This window comes from Carlito syrichta, unplaced genomic scaffold, assembly GCF_000164805.1.
Source record: "Carlito syrichta isolate Samal-C Ts95f unplaced genomic scaffold, Tarsius_syrichta-2.0.1 Scaffold309173, whole genome shotgun sequence".
NCBI lineage: Eukaryota > Metazoa > Chordata > Mammalia > Primates > Tarsiidae > Carlito > Carlito syrichta.
This window is the reverse complement of record NW_007253269.1, coordinates 122,849-146,638: the sequence shown is the minus strand read 5'-3', so window position 1 is coordinate 146,638 and position 23,790 is coordinate 122,849. Positions and strand designations below refer to the sequence as shown.

General features: G+C 44.1%; 1 protein-coding gene across 1 annotated transcript in view; it reads left to right on the top strand.

The window, feature by feature from the left end:
* The first annotated feature begins 4,605 nt into the window (after positions 1-4,605).
* The window catches only part of CCM2 (CCM2 scaffolding protein), a 46,010-nt gene continuing 26,825 nt past the window's right edge, over positions 4,606-23,790 (top strand). Inside the window, exons 1-2 of the mRNA XM_008066876.2 lie at positions 4,606-4,773; positions 13,521-13,694. Coding sequence (XP_008065067.2) covers positions 4,675-4,773; positions 13,521-13,694 — 273 coding nt within the window. The 5' untranslated portion in view covers positions 4,606-4,674. The remainder of the gene's footprint in view (positions 4,774-13,520; positions 13,695-23,790) is intronic.

The window sequence follows — 23,790 nt, the reverse complement described above, 5'->3', positions numbered from 1 at the left end:
CTGTTGCCTAGGCTGGAGTGCAATGACGTGATCATAGTTCACTGCAGCTTTGTCCCCTGGACACAAGTGATTCTCCTGCCTCAGCCTTCCAAGTGGCTAGGACTATAGGTGTGTGCCACCATGCCCAGCTAATTGTTTATGTTTTGTAAGACGAGCTCTTACTATGTTGCCCAGGCTGGTTTCAAACTTCTGGGCTCAAGCAGTCCTCTCGTCTCAGCCTTCATAGTGGAGAGGTTGCAGGCATGAGCCACTGTGCTTCTTAGAAGTTTAAACATACCGTATTCTCTTCTATCATGATACATCTAGTGCTGATCTGATTCTTGTTTTTTTTGTTTACGGACCCTTTCTATTTTTTCTTATTGGAAACTTTTAGAATTCCCTTAAAATCCTGCAGTTTTATGAAGATGAGTCTAAGTGTCTTAGATTTATCTTGTTTTACACTCAAAAGTCCAGACAACTTGTTTCTGGGCCTTTTTTTCATCCATAGAATTGAATGTTTTATTGGTTTTCTTCTGATATTTGTGTCCGTCTTTGACTCTGCCTGCTCTGGTTCTCCTTTAGGGGGCTGCTAGACTTTATGGACCTAGCTTTTATGGCCTTTAGTTTTTCTTACATTTGCCAGGCATGGTGGCTCATGTTTGTAATCTCAGCTACTTGGAGGCTGAGGTGGGGAGATTTTTATGCCCAGGAGTTCGAAACCAGCCTGGACAATATAGTGAGACCCCTGGCTCTTAAAATAGTTTAAAAAATTAGCCAGATGTGGTGTGTGCTTGTAGTCCCAACTACTCGGTAGGCTGAAGGAGCCCAGGAGTTGGTGACCAGCCTAGGCTGCATAGCAAGACCTGTTACACACACAAAAAAGAAGAAACAATCTTTTTTTCTTATTTTCTAACTTTTAATCTTTTTGTTCTGTATTCTAGGACATGGTTGGCAAACTTCATGTAAAGGGCTAAATAGTAGATATTTTAGACTTTGTGGGCCAAGAGGCAAAATTGAGGCCATTAAATAGTTACTTAAATATATATAATAAGAGATAAAGCAAATTTTCATAAAATTTTTGACAAAATTCAAAGTATATTAATAGAATAGAAGTTTTTGTAACAGTGGTTCTACTGAGAATGGACTTCTTTTGGGGGGGCTAACATTTTGCTTAATCAGTGTTCAAAGTTAGTGATTCCTCTTATCAAACTGATGGCCGTTGATCATTTGTAAAACATTCACAGCTGTGGGCCATCAGTGGCAGGCAGATGTTGGCCAACCCCATGACTCTGTCTTCCACATTACTCTGGGTTCTCGATTACATCTATTTTACTATTCTAGTGATTTTTTTTTTTTTTTAGTCAGTGTCTCGCTCTGTTGTCCAGGCTGGAGTTTAGTGGTGTACTCATGGCCACCGCAGCCTCAACCTGCTTGGCTCAGGCGATCCTTCTGCCCCAGCCTTCCAAATAGCTGGTACTATAGGCATATACCACCTCTCCTGGCTAATTTGTGATTTATTGTAAAGATGTCTTGCCAGGTTTCCCAGACTGATCGCGAACTTCTAGGCTCAGGCAATCCTCCAAAGTGCTGGGATTGCAGGCGTTGAGCCACTGTGCCTGGCTTTTTTTTTTTTTTTAATTGGTCTCGCTCTGTTGCCCAGGTTGGAGTGCAATGGCTCTGTCGCGGCTCACTGCAACCTTGACCTCCTGGGTTCAGGTGATCCTCTTACCTCAGCCTCCCTGTAGTAGCTGTGACTTCAGGAACATGCCACCACACCTGGCTAATTTCTTTCACTTTTCTATAGAGACAGGGTCTCACTATGTTACCCAAGCTGGTCTCAAACTCCTGAACTCAAGCAGAATCCTCCTGCCTTACCCTCCCAAAGTGCTGGGATTACAGTTGTGAGCCACTATGCTCAGCCTAGTGAACTTTTTATTTTGGCAGTCATATCTGTAGTTTCTGAGATATCTTTCTCCTTTTCTATTCTCTCTTTCATAGCTTTCTTTCTTTCTTTTTGAGATGGAGTCTCACTGTTTGTTGCCCAGACTGGAGTGCGGTGGCATGCTCATGGCCATCGCAGCCTCGACCTGCTGGGCTTAGGCGATCCTTCTGCTTCAGCCTTCCAAGTAGCTGGAACTACAGACGCACACCACCACACCTGGCTAGTTTTTTGTGATTTATTTTAGAGATGAGGTCTCATCGAGTTGCCCAGGCTGGTCTTGAACCCCTGGGCTCAGGCAGTCCTCTTGCCTCAGCCTCCCAAAGTGCTGGAATTGGCTGAGCCACTGTGCCCGGCCTTTCATAGCTTTCTAGTCTTGTTTTATGGATGTAATTCACTAGCTAGAATTTAGGTTCCTGTGCCTGTTTGCTTGTTGGCATTTCTCTTTCATACTGATCATGGGGATTGCTGTGTTTGTGAAAGAAGGACGCTGTTGACTAGAGTTTGGAGCATGTGGTTTCCTTTTTTTTTGAGTTGAAGTCTCTCTGTCGCCCAGGCTGGACCACAGCCTCCACTTGCTGGCCTCAAGCCATCCTTCCACCTCAGTCTTCCAAGTTGCTGGAATTACAGGTGTGTGCCACCATACCTGATTCATTTTTTGGATATCTGCCTCACAAAGTGCTGGGATTACAAGTGTGAGCCACCATGCCTGGCTTCTGGGTTTTCTTTTTAGTCATGTCTGCTTCCTTAGGACCTGTTCCCTTGTAGTTACCAAAATAGACTTGCGACTGTTCAGCTCTTCTGTCATCTCACTCCTGGTTTGCTTTTTTTCCTTCAGGCCTGTTGTGTAGGTCATGGACACCTGGTTCTTCTCTGTAGAGGCAGCTTTTTGAAAGGAGGATTCTGACTGGGCATGGTGGCTCAACCTGTAATCCCAGCACTTTGGGAGCCTGAGGCAAGAGGATTGCTTGAGGCCAGGAGTTCAAGACCAGCCTGGCCGGCATAGTGAAACCTCATCTCTAAAATAAAAATAAAAAAGGAGGAATCTGAGGTTGTGGCTCTCCTCTGGGTTTTTTTTTTTTTGGAGTTGGAGTCTCACTCTGTCACCTAGACTGGAGTGCAGTGGCCGCTCCCGGCCACCGCAGCCTCGATCCACTGGGCTCCAGCGATCCTTCTGCCTCAGCCTTCCAAGTAGCTGGAACTACAGGCACGCGCTACCACACCCGGCTAATTTTCAATTTTTATTGTAGAGATGAGGTCTCGCCAAGTTGCCCAGGCGGGTCTCGAACCTGCGGGCTCAGGCTATCCATTCACCTCAGCCTCCCAAAAGCGCGGGATTACAGGCTGAGCCACCGAGCCCGGCTTCCTCTGGGTTTTAAAGAGAGAAGGTAACAGTCTAGTTAATACCAGTTATTTATTCAAGCAGATCTAGTTTTAGTTTTGCTTTTCCTACTCTACTTTCTGTATCTGTGACATATAGAATAATAAATGAAGCACAAAATTATTCTGATTAATCAGTCTTCAGAAATATTAAACTTTATTTGTTGCAAATTATTGAAATTGAACCATATGGAATTGCTATTTCATAAGCAGAACACTGTTGAAATCAGTACTTTAATTTGTTTCAAGCTAATATAAAATTTTATTGTAATGGTTATGTTTGTTTATTGATCTGTGGATACATATGGTCACTCTAACCAGAACATTTAATTAAGTAGCCTTTCATAATTGCAAGACATTCTGGAATCTTCAGTGTCATAAGAGCCTTCACCAGCAACAAGTTCAACTTCTTCTTTTCTAGATTAAGACATTTACCCTAAAGAAGTTAAAGTGAGCTTGCCCAGGGGCACACACAGTTCAGTTTCAAAGTGTGATTCTGGCCGGAAGCGGTGGCTCACGTCTGTAATCCCAGCACTTTGGGAGGCTGAGGCAGGAGCTTTGCTTGAACCCAGGAATTCGAGACCAGTCTAGGCAAATGGTGAGACCTCGTCTTTACAAGCATTAAAAAATCAGCCACGCATGGTGGTGTGTACCTATAGCCCCAACTACTTGGGAGGCTGAGGCAGAGGGATCACTTGAGCTCCAGAGGTTGAGGCTGCAGTGAGCAACAGAGTGCTGATTCAAGCTCATGTGTCCTGAAGGCAGGTAGAGGTACCTAGAGGCTGAGTACTTCGGTACCAGGTATACCCTGCCTAAGTCCCACCTGGAAAGGTCGCTGTCCCCATAAAGGTCTTGCTACCTTAGAACAAGCACTTTGAAAACAGCAAGGCTGGAGCAGTGTGTTGTGTGTTCTCCTCCTTTTGTGGGCTGAGGGCTAAGAGATGTTACCAACATCACAGCCTGTTGGCGTTACCAACATCACAGCCAGGAAGGGGGACCCCTCAAAATGTTTTCTGTCTGCTTGTTTAGCTTTGGCATTTGAATGTCCAGAATGGTCAGACTTCCAAATAAATGTCTTTCAGTTGACAGCATGGTTTTGGCTAGACATGCAAGGAGACTGCCTTTGAGGTTCGCATGTTATGAGTAGTAGGGAAAAATGAGCTGGTTTACTCTTTGTCTTGTGCATGCAGCCTGTTTGGGTTTTGCCAACAGTTTCTGGTTGCTGCCTGCTTTTTAAACTTAAAAAACTGTAAACAGCGTCAGTGGGCTTTGCAGAAGGAAGCTGTGGTTTTGGTCTTCCTGTTCACTCATGTTTTTTTCAGAGGGAGGGCTAACATCTGGCCATATTTTTTGACGAGTTCAGAAGTGAATAGAGAATGCACAGTAACTATCAGCAGAGGGCGAGGAACCAGAGTCCCTCCAAAGAAATTCCTCCTCAAACAGAATTTCAGACGGTGTATTCCATGGAGAATGAGGTAGGTTCAGGTCCCACGTAGAAAGCTTAGTCTAGAATGATTATGTGAGTCCCTTGTAGGTGACTTTTGTGGCTGCTTACCAGGGCTTGCTCTTTTGAGCTAGGATGGCCCCGATCCCGGGTCCCCTGCGGTGGGAGGGTGGATTGGAGGGTTACTTCACTGAGCCCCTGTGGTGCTTGCTGGAGGAAGGTCAGCAAGGAGCATGTGTGGAGGTGAGCGCCGTGCCGTCCATGAGGGGCGTGTGCGTTGTTGCGTTCATCCATCTCGACTCAAGAGATAACAGGTCACAGGTTTTATATCTTCCAGGGAAAGTAATTTTCCTGTGCATTTGTGGTCATTTGGGACCCAAAAGCCAAGTTGAAAAATGGTTAGGGAAAAGGTCAAGCAATAAAAAGTACCCCAAACTGACTCATAGTGAATATTCAGGAGACATTTGCTGACTGTAGAACTTATAGGGCACCTAGGGTGTTTTACTTTAAACATCTTTGTTCAGAGGCAGTCTTGTTTTATTAACTAGATAAAAAACCTACCTTGTGTTGGGGGGTGCAGTGGCTCACACCTATAATCCTAGCACTGTTTGGAGGCTGAGGTGAGAGAATTGCCTGAGGTCACAGATTTAAGACCAATCTGGGCCACTTGGTGAGAACTCATTTCTACCATAAATCAGCAAAATTAGCTGGGCGTGGTGACACTTGCCTGTAGTTCAGCTACTTGGAAGGCTGAGGCGGAAGGGTCAACTGAGTCCAGCAGGTCGAGGTTGCGGTGGCTGTGAGCATTCCACTGCACGCCAGCCTGGGCAATAGAGTGAGACTCCAACTCAAAAAAACAAAAAACAAAAAAAAACCTACCTTGTATCATAAGGATTAAATAAAATGCACATGTAAAAATCCCTGAACACTGTGCTGGAGACATGCTAGGTACTATTTAGTGCATCTGAGTTTTCTTTCTTTCTTCTTAGGCTTCTTAGCACATTCTCCAGAATAATACTGAGCTTTAGCATTTTGTATGAAGAGCCCAGTTGTTAGGTATAACTGTATTATTTGCTTTGGTCCCCAAGTAGAGGCCTCTGTCCCATGAGTTTGGTTTTGTTGGTTCTTTTAGTGGGTGTACTTCGCATTGTAAACTAATAAAAATGTGCTCTCACTTCTAAGTTAGCCTCTGAGAATTTGTGGAATAGACTAAATTACTCCAGAGCCTGTTCACCCAAGTGAGCAATAAGATTGCGCTTCCAATGTAACAAAAAATCAAGACTCAAGAACTCGCTAGAATCCCAAACTTTACCTGCATGCAACTTACCTATGTAGTAAGTACTCACTTGTACCCCACAGCTCTAAAGTGAAAATTAACAAAACAAAACCGAGGCTTTAAAAGGTTAAAAACAAACCAAAAAATCCCCTCAAGACTGAAAGTTGGTATCCAAGGTCCCACCTTACCCAGAGCCAAAGCCTTGACTGTGTGTGAGGAGGGTACTCCCACTAGGTTAGCTCTACCTAGGACAGATTTAGTTTTAGTTTTTTCTTTTTTTTTTTTCCAACAAAAACAAGAACTGCATTTTAGGTTCTGACTTTAAGAGTTGTTTTAAGCTTAAGATGGAAAACCCTACAAGAATATTGTTAAGGATCTAGGTATCTTTTCAGATGTGATCAGAAAGTTCTATACAATTGTCCGAGGTGGTATATTCCGTGTGGGCATCTTTGTACAGCACTGCACAGTGACTAAGAACCCTGTATTCCCTCTTCCTGGCTTTGTGTCTGGGACCCCGGCTGGTCCCTTCAACTCTCATATTTTCAGTTTCTTGAGGAAAGACTTAGGCTGGGATTGACGCCACATCCCACCCTGGTGCTGTGACTCCAGTCATAGAAGAGAAACCACAGTTAGCCTGATACCTGTTCTGGGTCTTGTTTTGGCCCTTGGTCTCAGGTTCAAAGGTGGTAAGATCATATGATGTTGGTGAACATGCATGCTCAGTAAAATACTTGTGAATTAAGAATGGATGGTTGCAAAGGATAAAACCACCTTTTTGGGGGGGGGGGTTGTAGTTTCTCACTCTGTTGCCCAGGCTGGAGTGCAGTGGCACGCTCATAGCCACTGGAGCCTCAACCTGCTGGGCTCAGGTGGTCCTTCTGCCTCAACCTTCCAAGTAGCTGGAACTACAGGCATGCACCACCATGCCTGGCTAATTTTTTGATTTACTGTAGAGATGAGGTCTTGCCAAGTTGCCCAGGCTGGTCTCTAACCCGTGGGCTCAGGCAGTCCTCTCACCTTGGCTGGGATTATTGGTGTGAACCACTGCCACTGGCCAGTAAAACCACTTTTAAATTCTGTGTATCAATCTATAATATTTTTAATTTGATTTTTATTTTTGTAGGGATGGGATCTTGCGCTGTTGACCAGGCTGGTCTCAAATTCCTGGCCTCAACCATTGGAATTACAGATGTGAGCCACTGTGCCTGATAGTGTATATCATTCTTTAGAACATTCTAGTGTGTTACAGAACTCATGATGGCTTACTGAAATACTGTACATTAAAATATTCTTTATTATTACTCAGTGTATTTTTTAACCAGAATTTTCCTTTAAATTTTTATGTTTAGAAGCAGCTTTAGTTCCAAAAATCTGAGGTAACCCTGTTATTTTTATTTTTATTTTTTTGAGTTGAAGTCTCACTTTGTTGCCCAGGCTGGAGCGCCTGCTTAGGGCTCACCACAGCATCCACCTCCTGGGCTCAGGCGATTCTTCCACCTCAGCCTCTCAAGTAGCTGGGACTACAGGTGTACCCCAGCCTGGCTAGTTGTTTTATTTTGTTTTGTTTTTGTTTTTAGAGACAGTGTCTCGCTGTGTTGCCTAGCTGGTCTCAAACTCCTGTCCTTGTGCAATTCTCCCACTTTGGCCTCCCAAAGTGGCGGGATTACAGGTGTGAGCCACCACACCTTGCCTCAGTTTTATTCCTAGAATAGTGGAGAACCCCCCAGCAGTGCCAGCTGTCCCCTCTGTACCCTCTTGCAGCTGGGAGCTGGGCTGGTGTCACTTCAGGTAAAGCACTGGTCACCCTTGGCAGGAGCCATGGTCACCCTTCATTCTGCACTGAATCTAGTGGTGTTGCAGCAGATGTGCAAGGATGCATTTCTTAATGTCAACACTCTACTTTCTAGAAAGTCTTACCCACTGATTAAACTTTTTGGGGCATTAAAAAGCCTGTGGTGGCTGCTGTCTAAGGCTAAGGACTAGCGCCACAGAGACACTTGCCTCAAAGTAGTCCACAGTGTCTGTGTTTGGTTAAATGTCCTGATTTGGAAGCCCAGGTAGAAGGGGCTGTTTCCTTCTAGGTCCCTTGGCATGCCCTGTCTTTGGTGTTCCAGGGTTGCTTGTCCTCTTTCTGTATGAGCAGAGTGCTATATTTCCTGTTCAACACCTCTCCTTGTCTCTTGTCAGGGTATCACCTTTAAGAACAGAGTGGGCCGGGTGCTGTAGCTCAAGCCTGTAATCCCAGCACTTTGGGAGGCCGAGGCGAGAGGATTGCCTGAGCTCAGGGGTTCAAGACCAGCCTGGGCAACTTGGTGAGACATCTCTACGATTTAAAAAAAAAAAGTTGGCCTGGCTCAGTGGCTCAGCCTGTAATCCCAGCGCTTTGGGAGGCCGAGGTGAGTGGATTGCCTGAGCCCGCGGGTTCAAGACCCACCTGGGCAACTTGGCAAGATCTTATCTTTAGAGTAAATCAAAAATTAGCCAGGCATGGTAGCACGTGCCTATAGTTCCAGCTACTTGGAAGGCTGAGGCAGAAGGATTCCCGGAGCCCAGCAGGTCAAGGCTGCGGTGGCTGGGAGTGGCCACTGCATTCCAGTCTGGGTGACAGAGTGAGATTCCAACTCAAAAAAAAAAAGCCGAGTGAGGTATGGTAGCATGTGTCTGTAGTTCCAGCTACTTGGAAGCCTGAGGCGGAAGAATCGCCTGAGCCTAGCAGGTCAAGGCTGTGGTGGCCATGGGCGTGCCACTGCATTCTAGCCTGGGAGATAGAGTGAGACTCCGACTCAAAAAAAAAAAGAACAGAGTGGTTTAGTGCTCAAGTGCACCTTTGGAGCATACGGACCATCCTGTGTGTCATTGGCGCTGACTGGCTTCTCTTACTGTGAATTTATTTCCTGTTACTCTGTTCTGGTATTTCTTCTGCTGTTTGACTGTGATATCATTAAGGCAGGGACTGTGTGCCCTCCATCCATTCACGGTGCCTCCCTGGGTGTCTGATTTGGTGTAAGCACTCAGTCAAGGGTTGGTACCAGCATTTATTGCTCTTCAGTCTGTGCAGGGTCCATACTGGTTGCTGGGTGAGTGCCAAGGGCAGATGAAGACAGAGCTGAACTCAACTAGGGAAGAACTGACCCTTGGGCAGTAAGAGGCATCAACAGAGGGCTGTCCTGGTTTGCTTGCCCTGCAAGAGTTCCTTCTGTGTCTCACCACCTAATTGCAGAGTGTCTCTTTTTAAGGGGGAATTGTAGGCCAGAGGTCTCTGGGCCCTTCCCGGTGCAGACTATAATTCTGTGTGCAGACTATAATTTTATGACCTGTACATTAACATTAAAATAACAGTGTAGATTACATGTGGTCTGTGGACCTATTGATTTAGCATGGGCTTCTTGGTTAGAAGGTGATCTTGGCAAATCTCTGGTCTCAGAGTCGGTTTCCTGCTGCTCCCATATGGAGATTAGTAACTAGTTTGACTAACAGGCAGCTTCGGGAAGAGCAAACAGGCAGCTGAGCTGCTTGCCTGCACTGGTGGGCTCAGAACTCAGTCACTGTCCTTGCCACAACCAGTGATTAGTTAGGAGACGTGAGATTTGTGGGCTTGCAGGTAGAAATGATTTAGGGATGGCTGTTTTCCTCTGGCCAGTTTGAGTTATCCCCATGTGTGTGGAGGTGTAAGCTTCCTCAGGAACTGGGCTTGTGAGCCATATGCCTTTGTATTTCTGTGAGCTCGAGGTTGGGGCGTTGCATGTCATAGGACCTAGGAGAATAAACGAGTGATCAAAAGTAACACACTTGAAGAGTCATTTGTGTGCCATCTGGTCACTGAGGGTGGTGCCAGTGGAGAGGAAATCACAGGCAGGCAAAGCCTAGTGTGTTTTTGGTAGACTTCGTGAAACATGATTTTTACAAGGCTGAAATCACATCACTAAATTTTGAAGGTCATTTCCAAATTACATTTACCATGAGTGGTTATCTGACAAATCGTTTGATGACCATTTCCCACCATTCTCCCATGTGAACCCCACGCTTACAACTGCCTGTCTTGTCTAAACTTGTCCTGGGCCCAAAGCTTGTGGGGGAAAATGAATCCTAAAAGTGTTCCAGGAACAGCCTATTTTCACTGTTGTCATAGAGCCAGGACTTGGGCAGCACCAGGCTAGCTATCCTGCATGCCCTCTGAGCTCAGCGAGCTCTTTCAGAAACGCTTTCTGGCCCCTCTGTGGTTTATCTTGGAGAGGGGCTTCTTGGAGGATATTGGCAATCTTAACCTTTCATACTTTTTTTTTTTTTTATTGAGTTGGAGTCTCACTCTGTTGCCCAGACTGGAGTGCGGTGGTCGCTCCCGGCCACCGTGGCTTTGACCTGCTGGGCTCCGGCGATCCTTCTGCCTCAGCCTTCCAAGTAGCTGGAACTACAGGCGCGCGCTTCCACGCCTGGCTAATTTTTGATTTATTGTAGAGATGAGGTCTCATCAAATTGCCCAGGCAGGTCTCGAACCCGCGGGCTCAGGCAATCCACTCACCTCAGCCTCTCAAAGGCACAGGATTACAGGCTGAGCCATTGTGCCCAGCTTAACCTTTCATACTTTTAATCTTTCCTCAGTTTAAGTGTAACCAGCAGGAGGGGAAAATGTTTGTCATTTTTTTTTAATAGCATTATGGAAATTTTCAAATATTAAGAAAAAGGTAGAAAAGTAAATGAAGCCCCTGTGCATGTCATCCACTCCACCTGTTACCCACCTCGAGGACATTTAGCCTCTTTACTTCACATCCTTTCCCCAGTACCAGCAGGATGTGCTGAGGAGCTCCCCCTGTGAGCAGTGGGGAGTGGGCCTGGAGACCTATTCCTGGTCAAGTTGGGGAGGACTGTTCCAGGTTAAGGGGGCACTGCTGCTGGTCTGTAGGAGAACTATTCCAGGTCAAAGGGGAGCAGCTCCATTTCAAGGGCAAACTGTTCCAGATCAAGGGAGCACTAAACCAGCCCAAAGGGATAGTCTAGATCAAGGGGATGGCTATTTCGGGTTGGGGGGGACTATTCCAGGTGAAGGGAGACTTTCAGGTGAAGGAGACAGCTATCCCAGGTCAAGGGTAAATGATTTCAAATCAAGGGTAGACCATGCCTAGTCAAGAGGGGAGTATTCCAGGTGAAGGAGGCGGTTGGTTACAGGGGTGGTCTAGTCGGCCATGTGAGAGGAAGCATTTAGTTGATTATAGGACACGAAGCCTAAGAGTCACAGGTTTGTCACCTGTCGTGAAATGAGAATGAAGAACTTAGGCTGGGGTACTGGTCCAACTTTTATTATCCAGTCTGTGGTCATGATATGTAGGAGACATTCTGAGATTATATATATATATATATGTACGTACATACACACACACACACACACACACACACACATATATATAATATATATGCATATGTATATAGATATAGATATATACCATTTATATCATGACAGCAGTTAAAGGGATTAATTGATTGTACACGATTGTCAAGTTAAAAATAGTCATAAAGATAACTTGACATATTTTTTACTTGCTCACAATATGTCAGATATGTGCTCAGAGCTTTATGTAGATTATTTTGACTACCTGTGACAACCCTGAAAGGATCAGTAACCTGTTCTGCAGGTGGTGAGAGTCAGCTGAAGAGTTTGCTTAGCAAGCTGTGCAGCCCAGAGCATACTGGAGGAGAGGTCAAGCCTGGGACCTGAGGAATGTGTGCATTTACTAGCAGGAAAAAGAGAGGATGGTAAAGGGTCTTTGAGATGCAGGAAACCCAGGGGACAGAGCAACAGAGGTGTGGTGGCAGTGTTTAATAGCGCACTTCTCTGGAAACCAAGAATTTTTGTTTTGTAAGAGGTTCCTGTTCCTTATCTGTTTTAGTGGATCCATAGAAGAAACCCAGATGTCAAAGGGTGAAATATTTAAGGGATAAGGAGTGAAGCTGAGGATCAGAGAGAGCTCAGTGTTGCTGTCAGAAGGCAGCCGGTCAGGGAAGGTGTCACAGATTTGCTTTGTGAGGATTTGTTTTATTTGGAGTGGGCTTTGCTTATTTACTTCCCCCTAATGCCGGAGAGCTGAGCATGATGGTAGGTGATTGGGAGGGGCCCATGCAGGCCAGGATCCTTCCCTGGCTTGTTGAGTGGGGTGGCTACAGGGTCCGCTGGGAGCCACTGGGCAGCTGACTCCTGCCTTTGTCAGGAGCGGTCACTAAATGGCTCGACTGTGGCCTGTGATTTCCTATATGTGAAACTGTTAGGTTTGGCGAGGCATCTTCATCACCACAGCTTCTGTGGCACCCTTTTATGTTGGATTAGGTGTGTGGCTGAATTTCCCATGTGCAGGTGAGAGACAGAAATGAGAACTTTTAATAAAAGTTTGGTGACTTATTGTAAGTATATTTTGTTTTTGTAAGCGTTTGGTGATACAGGGTCTGAGCTGGGCTTGCCGTGGGGGTTCCAGCTACTATCTGGGCACTGGATCACCCCATCGGGGCGTGTGTGCTGATGAAGGAACATTGTCATCTCCTCCATGAGTTATCTCTGTCAAGAGTCATGGGGACATAAGTTTTCACTCTTCCATAGGTCACCAGCTTTGGGCTTCACAGGCCTGTGTTTGTGATGTTTGTGAGGCTATACGTCAGTGTTTGTTTTCTCTGGATTCATATTCTTTTGGGTGACTGGTAGCAGGGACTTGGAATTACTTTCTTACCAAGTCATTGTGAAGGAAGTGGCCTTTTCCTAGATTTTATAAGCAAGGCTTGCTGTTATCCTCTCTCTCGCTCTCTTACTTTCACCCTCACTCTTTAAATTAACTTTGATTGTAGGATTAGTAGCCTTCAGTCCCATTAAGTGCTGGGTGGAGTGGGTGAGGTCATAGAGTTAGGGGGCTGTCCAGCTGCTAATCAAGGCCTTTCCATTGTTGATCAGTATTAGTACTCCACACACTAGATGTCAGCACTTGGAGCCACGAGGGCCTTTTTGGGGAAGGAATTGCATAAAAAGCATGAGCACCATTAAGAAACGTGCTTCTGTAGAACGTGCTCAGCCTTGGCTGTTTAGGTGTGCTCCTTGCTGATGCCAGTACACCGCCTACCTGCCTTCCCAGAGTTCTCTGAAATGAAGTGTCCCAGCAGAGCTGGAAAGAACTGGAGTGATGTCATGTTTTGTCCACCAGGGGAATCTCCCCCTGTCTGTCTTCTTCTTGCCAGATAAGGCTACCTACCTTCTGTGTATTGTAGGAACAAGTGAAGAACAAGGCGCCACCATGCCAGAGACTGCACGGCATCCCAGCCCCAACCTGCCAGCCTGTGTGCTGGCTGTGAAACCTGGGTCCCTCAGCCTTGTGTGTTCGTGGTACCTTTCTCTCCAGTCTGACAGTTGCCCACCCCTGTTTGCATGGGTTCCGTGGTAGTGGTTTTGGCTACTTCTGTTTGTTAGCCGTAGGTACAATGCAAAGCATTTGTAAATAATGAACTCCAATCATTGCCATTTCTGCCTGCAGCCTGGAATTGTGTCGCCATTTAAACGAGTATTCCTAAAAGGTGAAAAGAGTAGAGATAAGAAAGCCCATGAGAAGGTGACAGAGAGGCGCCCTCTGCACACTGTGGTGTTGTCCTTGCCTGAGCGCGTCGAGCCAGACAGACTGCTGAGCGACTATATTGAGAAGGAGGTGAAGGTAAGTCGTCATGGGCGAGGACGTGCCTGTCCAGGGACAGCAGCCATCATGCTTGTGTCCATCAGACACTGAGTTGATCAGACATGACCACACAATCACTTTAGGTGATTATCCTGCCTGTTGTTTAGCCTATGATGGTATATGTCTAATGGGTGGATAACCCAAACCCCGATTCTTATCTTTTGACCACAGTGGCATTCCACCCTCTTTCTGTTGATGGCCAAGCTGCATGGGCAGTGTGTGCTGCTCTACCAGAAGAGGGTCGTAGAGTTGGGAGAAAACTCACATCTTCTCTAGTTTGCAGTGAAGAGAGTAACATGTAATATGCCTTGGACTTGTGGTGTCATAGTTACAGCCCAGGCCTTGGGTTCATACCCAAGTTTGAGGCCCGTCATCGTGTCTCAAAGGCCTGTGCCCAAAATACTGTGCATAAGCCATGTGAAATAGGTGAGTTGGCTTCTAGTCCCTGCCTTTAAGTGAAAGTAAGTAAATAAAAATATATAAAGCCATGCAGTCAGAAAGAATGGGAAAGGAGACAGCAGTGTATGAGTGTGTTTCGCAAACTTGGAAGAAGGAACACAGCAAAAGTGAGACAGCTGAGTTAGAGCCAGATCTGCACCCTAAAGAGGCCTTGGGGTCCAGGGGCTCAGGAGGGGTATGAGGCTACTCAAATGTCCATGGGAGGTTTTCTGCTCTTACCTGGCCCAGACAGATAATTAGCCCTCGCCCACCCCACTGCGAGGTGGGCTTTGATCGTGCAGACACTTGGCACATGAGTGAGTAGGGGGAGGCCCAGACTGGACACAAGAAAGTTAAGTCAGAACCTGTATGTAAGACGGAGAAAATTCCAAACTCCTTTTCCTGTCACACTTCCAAAATGCCTGTATCCAAGCCTCTGCCACAAGAGGGCCTTGGAAGGGTTCTCAGTGGGGACATCAAGTAGCCCATATAGGCCCTGAGGGTTATCACCCAACCAGCCTGAGAAAAGTCTGACATTTGGGACTCCTGCCAGGCACCCAACTTCCATCAACTTTTCAGAGCCTTGTTTCAAACAGGCAGCTGAGGATAAGTATACATTTGAGGAAAATTTTCAACCTAAAGACAGAGCCCAAGATAAACACACACAAAGAAACATGAATGAAACAATAACAATGTAGAAAATATGAGAAGAAATGTAAAAATATGTAATATTTTCAGAAAGAATAAGATGAAATATTGTTGATAATGACATGACAAGATTCCGCTTGTAAACAAAGACAAAGTGAGAAGAAGAGCTTTTGTAATTAAAAATATTTTAATTTTATGTCTTTAAAAATTCAGTAGAAGGATTGAAAAATAAAAGTCTGCTGGGCATGGTGGCTCACACCTGTTCCCAGCATAGAGGCAGAGGTTAGAAGATTGCCTGATCCCAGGGATTTGAGACCAGCCTGGGCAACTTGGTGAGACCTTGTCTCTACAATTTAAAAAAAAAAAAAATCAGCTGGGCGTGATGATGCAGGCATGCCTGAGCTCAGCAGGTCAAGGTTGTAGTAGCCATGATCATGCCATTGCATTCCAGCGTGGACAACAGAGTGAGATTCTGACAACAAAAAGCTAAGAAAATCTCCCAGAAAGAGTAACCAAAAGACAAAATTAGTAAGCAAAAGATGACAAAGAGAAAAAAGGAAATTAGAAGATCAATTCAGGATGTTCAACATCTGACTCAGGAGAGAAGGAAAGAGTGAAAGAAAGTAAAGCAAGAACATTTCACAGAATGAACTGAAGGACATGACTCTCCACACTGAAAGGATCCCACCATGATGACTAGACAGCTGGCTTCTAAAACCTGACCCTGCAGGAGCCTGTTCTTAGAAGTTACTGGAGGATGTGATGTGCTACATCAAAATACAAGAGCAAACCAAGAAGGAAAACACGGGTTGAGAGCTCAGGGGTCTAGCACAGAAAAGGGCACGGGTAATTCCCAGAATGACAGAAAAGCAAAGTCTCAGGACAAGAATCTAGGAAACAGGCCACAAAATCTCTGGGAGATGGAAGTATAGATTATATGTTTGGGTGGAAGACTATTGAGAGGCTGCAGAAGAGCAGAATAGTACATAGGAAACAAAGCAAATGAGGGTGGGATCCATAATAAACCATGAAAAATCAAAATGGATAGATTGGAGCTTCTGTTTCTGGGAAGAAAGAGTAGATATAATTTTTCCTAGTCTCCCAGTTAAATACAAATAAGATCTCTGGACATTATCTGTGCAGTAACATCAGAAGACTCTGACGAGTAGAGAGAGGGCAGACCAGCCAGGGACCTGGGATCCAGACGCTAACCCAGTGGTGAGTTCCTTGGATTCTCCTTTTGCCTCATGTAGCCCAGACTAGGTGTGGAAGAAGCTGGCAGTCCAGAAACATCTCACAGGTGCAGATAAAACCCACAAAAGCCTGCTCCTTCTGGCCAAAGGACAAGGAAAGGGGCAGCCTAGCAAGACAAAGATGTTTAGATAGTAACTGCTAAGTACCAACCAAACCTAAAAAACTGTGACCCCCACCTCTGCCTCGGCCAGCAAAGTCCAAGTGAGGGCCACTTCTTCCCCCAGAGAAGATCAAGTGGGAACACAGACTTTTATCCCTGTTGGGCAGAACAAACCCTTAAGGAACCTTATGTGTTTCTGGGGTGTCAGTGGAGACCACATTGGGAGGCAGGGGGTAATGTAGCCCTCCTTCCCCTCTCAGCCAGGAAAGTATCAGTGGAGACCACATGGGGAGCCAGAACTACTACCATGCCTAGCAATAAAGAGTAGTGCCCCACTCAGATACCAGTGGAGGCCAAGCGGTGAATCTGACCTTCAGCCCCTACCTGGTAGTAAAAAGTTGATGCTCCTCTCCATTCCTCTCTGAGGTACTAGAGTAAATTTTCTAGCATTTGTGGTTTTGAAGTTTTAGAGGAAGAGGAGAAAGAGTGCTGAAAAAAAACATTTCAAAGATATAATAATGGAAAAGTCTCTAATTTGACAAAAGACAAACTCAGATATAAAAAAGCTGAGCTAGGCCAAGTGCAGTGACTCATGCCAATAATCCAGGCATTTTGGAAGGCTGAGGTGGGAGGACTGCTTGAGGACAAGTGTTCAAGACCAGCCTGGGCAACATGTCAAGACCTCATCTCTACCCCCTCCCCAAAGAAAAAAATTCAGCCTGGTATGGTAATATGTGCTTGTAGTCCCAGTTACTCAAGAAGCTACAGGAGAGGATTGCTTGAGTCTAAGAGTTAGAGGCTACAGTGAGCTATGATCACACCACTGCACTCCGTTCTGACTGATAAAATGAGACCCTGTCTCTAAAGAAATGGAAAAATAAAAGCCGATCAAATCCCAAAACAGGATAAATCCAAAGAAATCTATACTAAGACACATCATAGTAGAACTTCTGAAAAGTAAAGACAAAGAAAAAATCTTTAAAGCAGCAAGAAAGAAATACTTTACTCATGTGAAGAACAATTAGAATGGCAGATCTCTTATTAGAAATGATGAGGACCAGAAGGAAGTGGCACTACATTTTTTAAATGCTGAGAAACTCTGCAGAATCAAAAGGATAATGAGAGAATATAAGGAACTCTATATACATAAACACTGAACCAAAAAAATGGACCAATTCCTTGAAAACCATAGACTGTACCACAGGTCATACAATATGAAATAGATCATTTGAATATCCTTATAACAATTAGATTCAATACCTAATTTGGAAACTCTTGTTTAAAAATCTCCAGGCTCAGATAGTTTCAATGGAGAATTCTATCAGACATTCATTCATTCATTTATTTATTCTCAGGATGGATGCTCAGTATGACTATCAGACATTTAAAGAATTAGCATCAAGCCGTACTTGGTGACTCAGCCTGTAATCCCATGCTTTGGGATGCTGAGGTGAGTGGATTGCCTGAGCCTTCGGGTTCGAGGCCCACCTGGGCAACTTGGTGAGACCTCATCTCTACAATAAATCAAGAAATCAGCTGGGTGTGGTAGCACGTGCCTGTAATTCTGGCTACTCGGAAGGCTGAGGTGGAAGGATTGCCAGAGTCCAGCAGGTCGAGGCTGCAGTGACCAGGAGCGGCCACTGCACTTCAGTCTGGGTGACACAGTGAGACTCTAACTCAAAAAAAAAAAAAAGAATTAGCATCAATTCTACATGTCTCTTCCAGAAAAACAGAAGGGGCAAAAGTACTTTCTGACTCATTTTGTGAGGGCAGTATTACCCTGATACCAAAACCAGACAAAAACAGTACAAAACGAAAAGAAATTATAGAGACAAATATAGGCACAAAACTCCTTAGCAAGATATTAGCTAATAGAGGTCAGCAATTTATAAAAAGAATTATACACCATGACCAAGTAGAGTTTATTTTAAGGATGCAAGACTGGCTTAATATTTGAAAATATAATCTATCATATTAACAAGCTAAGGAAGAAAAATCATGTGACCATATCAGTTGATGGCAAAAAAATTATTTCACAAAATTCAACATCCATTTCTGATTAAAAACTCAGGAAAACAAGATTATGTGTATGAGTAATGACTATGTGATCACTAAAATTAAAAATACAATACCATTTACTTGAAATACTTGAGTTAAATACTTAAAAGAAATACTTGAGTTAAATCTCACAAAACATGAATAAGATTCATGTGCTGAAAACTACACAACACTGAAAGAAATCAAAGATCTGAATAAATTGAGAGACACAGCATATTATGGATTGGAAAATTCAACCTAGTTAATATGTCAGTTCTTCTCAAGTTGATATAAATGGACCAACTTCTTGAAAAGCACAAAATAGCCAGGCACAGTGACTCACGCCTGTAATCCCAGCACTTTGGGAAGCTGAGGAGAGAGGATTGCCTGAGTCTAGGGGTTTGAGACCAACTGAAGCAACTTGGCAAGGCCTCGTCTCTACGGTAAATAAAAATTAGCCGAGAGTGGTGGCACTCGCCCATGGTTCCAGCTGCTTGAAGACTGAGGTGGAAGGATCACCTGATCCCAGCAGGTCGAGGCTGTGGTGGTTGGGCATATGCCACTACTCTCTAACCTGAGTGACAGTGAGACTCTGACTCAAAAAAACCCCCCAAAAAACCCTGCAAAGTACTACCATAAATCATCCAATATGAAATAGATAATTTAGCTAGCTTTATAACTATTAAAAGTGAGTAATACAATTTCTATAAAAATCCCAGCAAGTTTTTTTTTTAGATATAAACAAGGTTTTTCTAAAATTTATATGGGAAGGCAAAATAAGTAGAATTGCTAAAACAATTTTGAAAAAGAAGAATAAAATGAGAGGAGTCAGGCTGCTTGATTTCAAGATACATTGTACTGCTACTACAAGCAAGAGTAGTGTCTGCAGAAGACACTGAGACCAGGAACAAAACTGAAACTGGAAATAGGTTCACACAGATATGTCTAGTTAATTCTTGACAGAGGTGCAAAAGCAATTCATTGGAGAAAGGGTAGTTTTTGGCAAGTGGTGCTGGAGCAAGCAAGAACTGAATCTCACCCTAAGTTTCACATGTTATGCAAAAAGTAACTCAAAATGGATCATGGGCTTAAATGAAAAGCTATACAACTTATGAATAAAATGGAAAATCTTTATGAACTGGTACGAGGCAAAGGGTTCTTAGATTTGATACCAAAAGCACAGTTCATAAAAGGAAAAACTGGTAAACTGGACTTCTTCAAAATTTAAAACTTGTGTTCTACCAAAGTGGATGAAAAGATAAGCAACAGACTAAGAGGAAATATTTGCAAACCATGTATTTGACAAAGGGCTAATGTCTAGAATATGCAAAGAAGTCTCAAAACTTAACAGTAAGAAAGCAGACAATCCAATTGCAGCATGGACAGAAGAAAGGAAAAGACATTTCACTGACGGATACACAATTGGCAGTAAGCACACGAAAATTTGTTCAGCATCATTAGCCATCGAGAAAATGCAAATTTAAACCACAGCAGACTGTTTCTACACACCTAACAGAACAGCTAGAATAAAGAAAGAACATGAAATGCTGGTTAGGATGTGGGGGGACTAGACCCCTCATACAATGCTGGTGGGAATGTGAAAATGGTACCGCCACTCTGGAAAACAATTTGGCAGTTTCTCTAAAACTCAACATGCATCTACCATGTGATCTGGTAATTGTGCCCCTAGGCATTTACCCAGGGAAATGAAAATGTATGTTCACATGAAAACCTGGATATAGGCCAGGTGCGGTGACTCATGCCTATAATCTCAGCACTTTGGGAGGCTGAGGTGAGAGGACTGCCTGAGCCCATGGGTTTGAGAACAGCCTTGGCAACTTGGCAAGACCTCATCTCTACAATAAATCAAAAAGTTAGTCAGGTGTGGTAGCATGTGCCTGTACTTCCAGCTACTTGGAAGACTGAGGCGGAAGGATAACCTGAGCCCAGCAGGTTGCGGCTCCTGTGGCTGTGACTTCAGCCTGGGCAACAGAGTGAGACTCCAGCTCAAAAAAGAAAGAAAACCTGCATGTGAATACCCAAAGCTGTGTTTTATTCATAACAGTGAAAAACTAGAAACAAAGTATGTGCCCTTTGTTGGGTAAATGGTTAAACAAAATGAGTCCACCTGTACCATGGAAGACTGCTCAATAACAAAAAGAAACAAACTACTAATACAGTAACCTGTAATCCAAGTACTTCGGAAGGCCAAGGTAGAAGGATCACTGGCGCCCAGGAGTTAAAGGCCAGCCAGGGCATCATAGTGAGACCTTGTCTCTACAAAAAAAAAAAAAGAATTAGCCAGTTGTGGTGGTGTGTTCCTCTAGTCCCACCTACTTGGGAGACTGATGTGAGAGGATCACTTCAGCCCAAGAGTTTGAGGCTGCAGTGAGCCATATCATGTCACTATGGAGGGATTTTCAGAGAATTGTGCTAAGTGGAAAAAACTATTCCAAAGGGTTTCATATTGTATGCTTTCCTTTATATGACATTATAGAAATGGCACAGTTATTGAAATGGAGAACAGATTTGGGTTTCCTAGGGGTGGGTGGAAGTGGGTGTGCCTATAACAGGGCAACAGGAGGGATCCTCTTGGTGATGATGTTCTGTCTTGACTGTCATCAATGGCCATGTCCTGGGTGATGTTAATACTACAGTTCTGTAAGATGTTTCCATTGAAGCTAATAGGGCAGAGGACATGACAGATTTCTATATTATTTCTTACATTAGCATGTGAATTTATAATTATCTTAAAATACAAGATTTAATTATAAAGAAATAAAGAATTGTGTGTGAATAAAATTGTAATTTCACTACTACTAGGCACATGAGTAAGAATATAAATAACAAAATAATATCTAATTAAGAAACTATCAGTCGGGCTTGGTGGCTCAGCCTAATCCCATGTCTTTGGGAGGCTGAGGTGAGTGGATTGCCTGAGCCCGTGGGTTCGAGACCCGCCTGGGCAGCGAGACCTCATCTCTACAATAAATCAAAAATCAGCCGGGCGTGGTAGCACATGCCTGTAGTTCCGGCTACCTGGAAGGCTGAGGCGGAAGGATCGCTGGAGCCCAGCAGGTCGAGGCTGTGGTGGCCGGGAGCGGCCACTGCACTCCAGTCTGGCGACAGAGTGAGACTCCAACTCAAAAAAAAAAAAAAAAAAAGAAAGTGCTTTGTGTTTATTTTGAATGAACATTAATAAAATAAAGTTGGCCAGGCGTGGTAGCTCATGCCTATAATCCCAGCACTTTGGGAGGCTGAGGTGAGAGGGTTGCCTGAGCCCATGGGTTTGAGACCAGCCTGGGCAACTTGGCGAGACCTCATCTCTACAATAAATCCAAAAAATTAGCCGGGCGTGGTGACACATGCTTGTAGTTCCAGCTACTTGGATGGCTGAGGCAGAAGGATCACCTGAGCCCAGTAGGTTGAGGATGTGGTGGCTGTGAGCGTGCCACTGCCGTCCAGACTGGGCGACAGAATGAGACCCTGACTCAAAATAAAATAAAATAAAGTTGAAAGAAGCTTAATAGTAGTTTCTGTTTTTGGAATGCCTACTGTGTGCATCACCACTGTTTAACATTTTAAATATGTTTTTCTTTTCCAATACTTACAAAACCTTTATAAAGTAGACACAATTTTCTTGTATTTTCCATCACAAGCTGACATTTGCCACAGCAGGGCTTGGTGCAGTGCAGGCCTCACTATAGGTGCATAGGTGCCCGGTGACTGTATGGATTCATACCAAGCTTGCTCTGTGGTTTTAATTCTGGGAGAGGCAATTGATCACATTTCTGATACCAAACCCAAGAAACTCTTCTTGGTTATATTTGTTATTATTATTTTTAAAAAAATTTAGTTGAGGCCATGTGCAGCAGCAGTTCACGCCTGTAATCCCAGTACTTTGAGTGGCCAAGGCAGGAGGATCACTGGTACCTAGGAGTTTAAGACCAGCCGGGGTAACATAGTGAGACCTTGTCTCTACAAAAAAATAAAACAAAATTAGCCAGTTGTGGCAGTGTGTGCCTCCAGTTTTACCTACTTGGGAGGCTGATGTGAGGATTACTTCAGCCCAGGAGTTTGAGGCTGTGGTGTGTCATAATCTTATCACTGTAGGGTAAGACTGATTTAAAAAAAAAATGGCTGAATATGTAATTTATGTACATGGTACAGAATTCACATAATACAGAGGTTCTTGGTGAAAAGAAGTCATGACCTCCCTCCCTGAAAGGAATTGCTGACACCAGTCCTTATACAGTAGGTACAGTACATGCATTTGTTTCCCAAATGATTCTATGGTGTACTCTGTTTGCACTTTCGCATTTTTTTTTTTTTTTTTTTTTTTTAGTCAGAGTCTCACTCTGCCACCCAGGCTGAAGTGCAGTGGCACAATCACAGCTCACTGCAGCTTCTAACTTTTGGGGCTCAAGCGATTCTCTACCTCAGCCTCCCAAGTAGCTGGGACTATAGGCGTGTGCACCACACTGGCTAATTTTTTGTAGAGCTGAGGTTTCGCTATGTTTTCCAGGCTGGACTTCAACTCTGGGGCTCAAGTAGTTCTCCTACCTTGGTCTCCCAAAGTGCTGGAATTGCAGACATGAGCTACCATGTCCAGCCTGCACCTTGCTTTTTTTTTCTTTTCTTTTTTTATCTGTTTAGATTCACATCTCCAAAGACTGAGCCCTGAGCGCAGAGGGTGCACCTTGCTTTTTACACACAACAGTATATCTTGATTTATTTAGGGAGTGTTCACATTAGCACATATAAAGCTGCCTGGTCCGTTTTGATGACTGCATAGCATGCCATTAATTATGTAGCTATACTACATTTTATCTGACCATTGGCCTATTATTACATATTTAATTTGTTTTCAGTTATTACACATGTTTTACTATACCTGTAGGATAAATTACATAAGCGGAATTTCTGGGTCTAAAGCCAGGTTATTTTTTAATTTGACAGACATTTCCAAATTGCTCTTCATAGAGAATTTAAGCAGTGCATACCATTAGCAACCTATGAGAGTAAGTCATCTCTCTGTAGATTCTTTATCCAAAGAGTCAATTAACTGCAGATCAAAGATATTCAGAAGAAAAAATCCAATACAAAATACCAATACAGTCGCTGGGCGTGGTGTCTCATACCTGTAATCCCACCACTTTGGGAGGCCAAGATGAGAGGATTGCCTGAGCCCGGGATTCAAGACCAGCTTAGGCACCTTGGTGAGACCTTATTGCTACAATAAATCAAAAAATTAGCTGGGTGTGGTGGCATGCGCCTGTAGTTCCAGCTACTTGGAAGGCTTGAGGTGGAAGGATCGCCTGAGTCTAGCAGATTAAGGCTAGAGTGGCCAACAACATGCCACTGCACTCCAGCCTGGGTGACAGAGTGAGACTCTGACTCAAAAACAGAACAAAACAAAACAACAATAAAAAATAAAACAAATAGAAAATAATACAATATGACGACTATTTATATAACATTTACCTTGTATTAAGTATTATAAATAATGTAGAGATTATGTAAAGTACAGTCATGTGCTATGTAACAATATTTTTTTTTTGTTTTTGTTTTGAGTTGGAGTCTCACTCTGTCACCCAG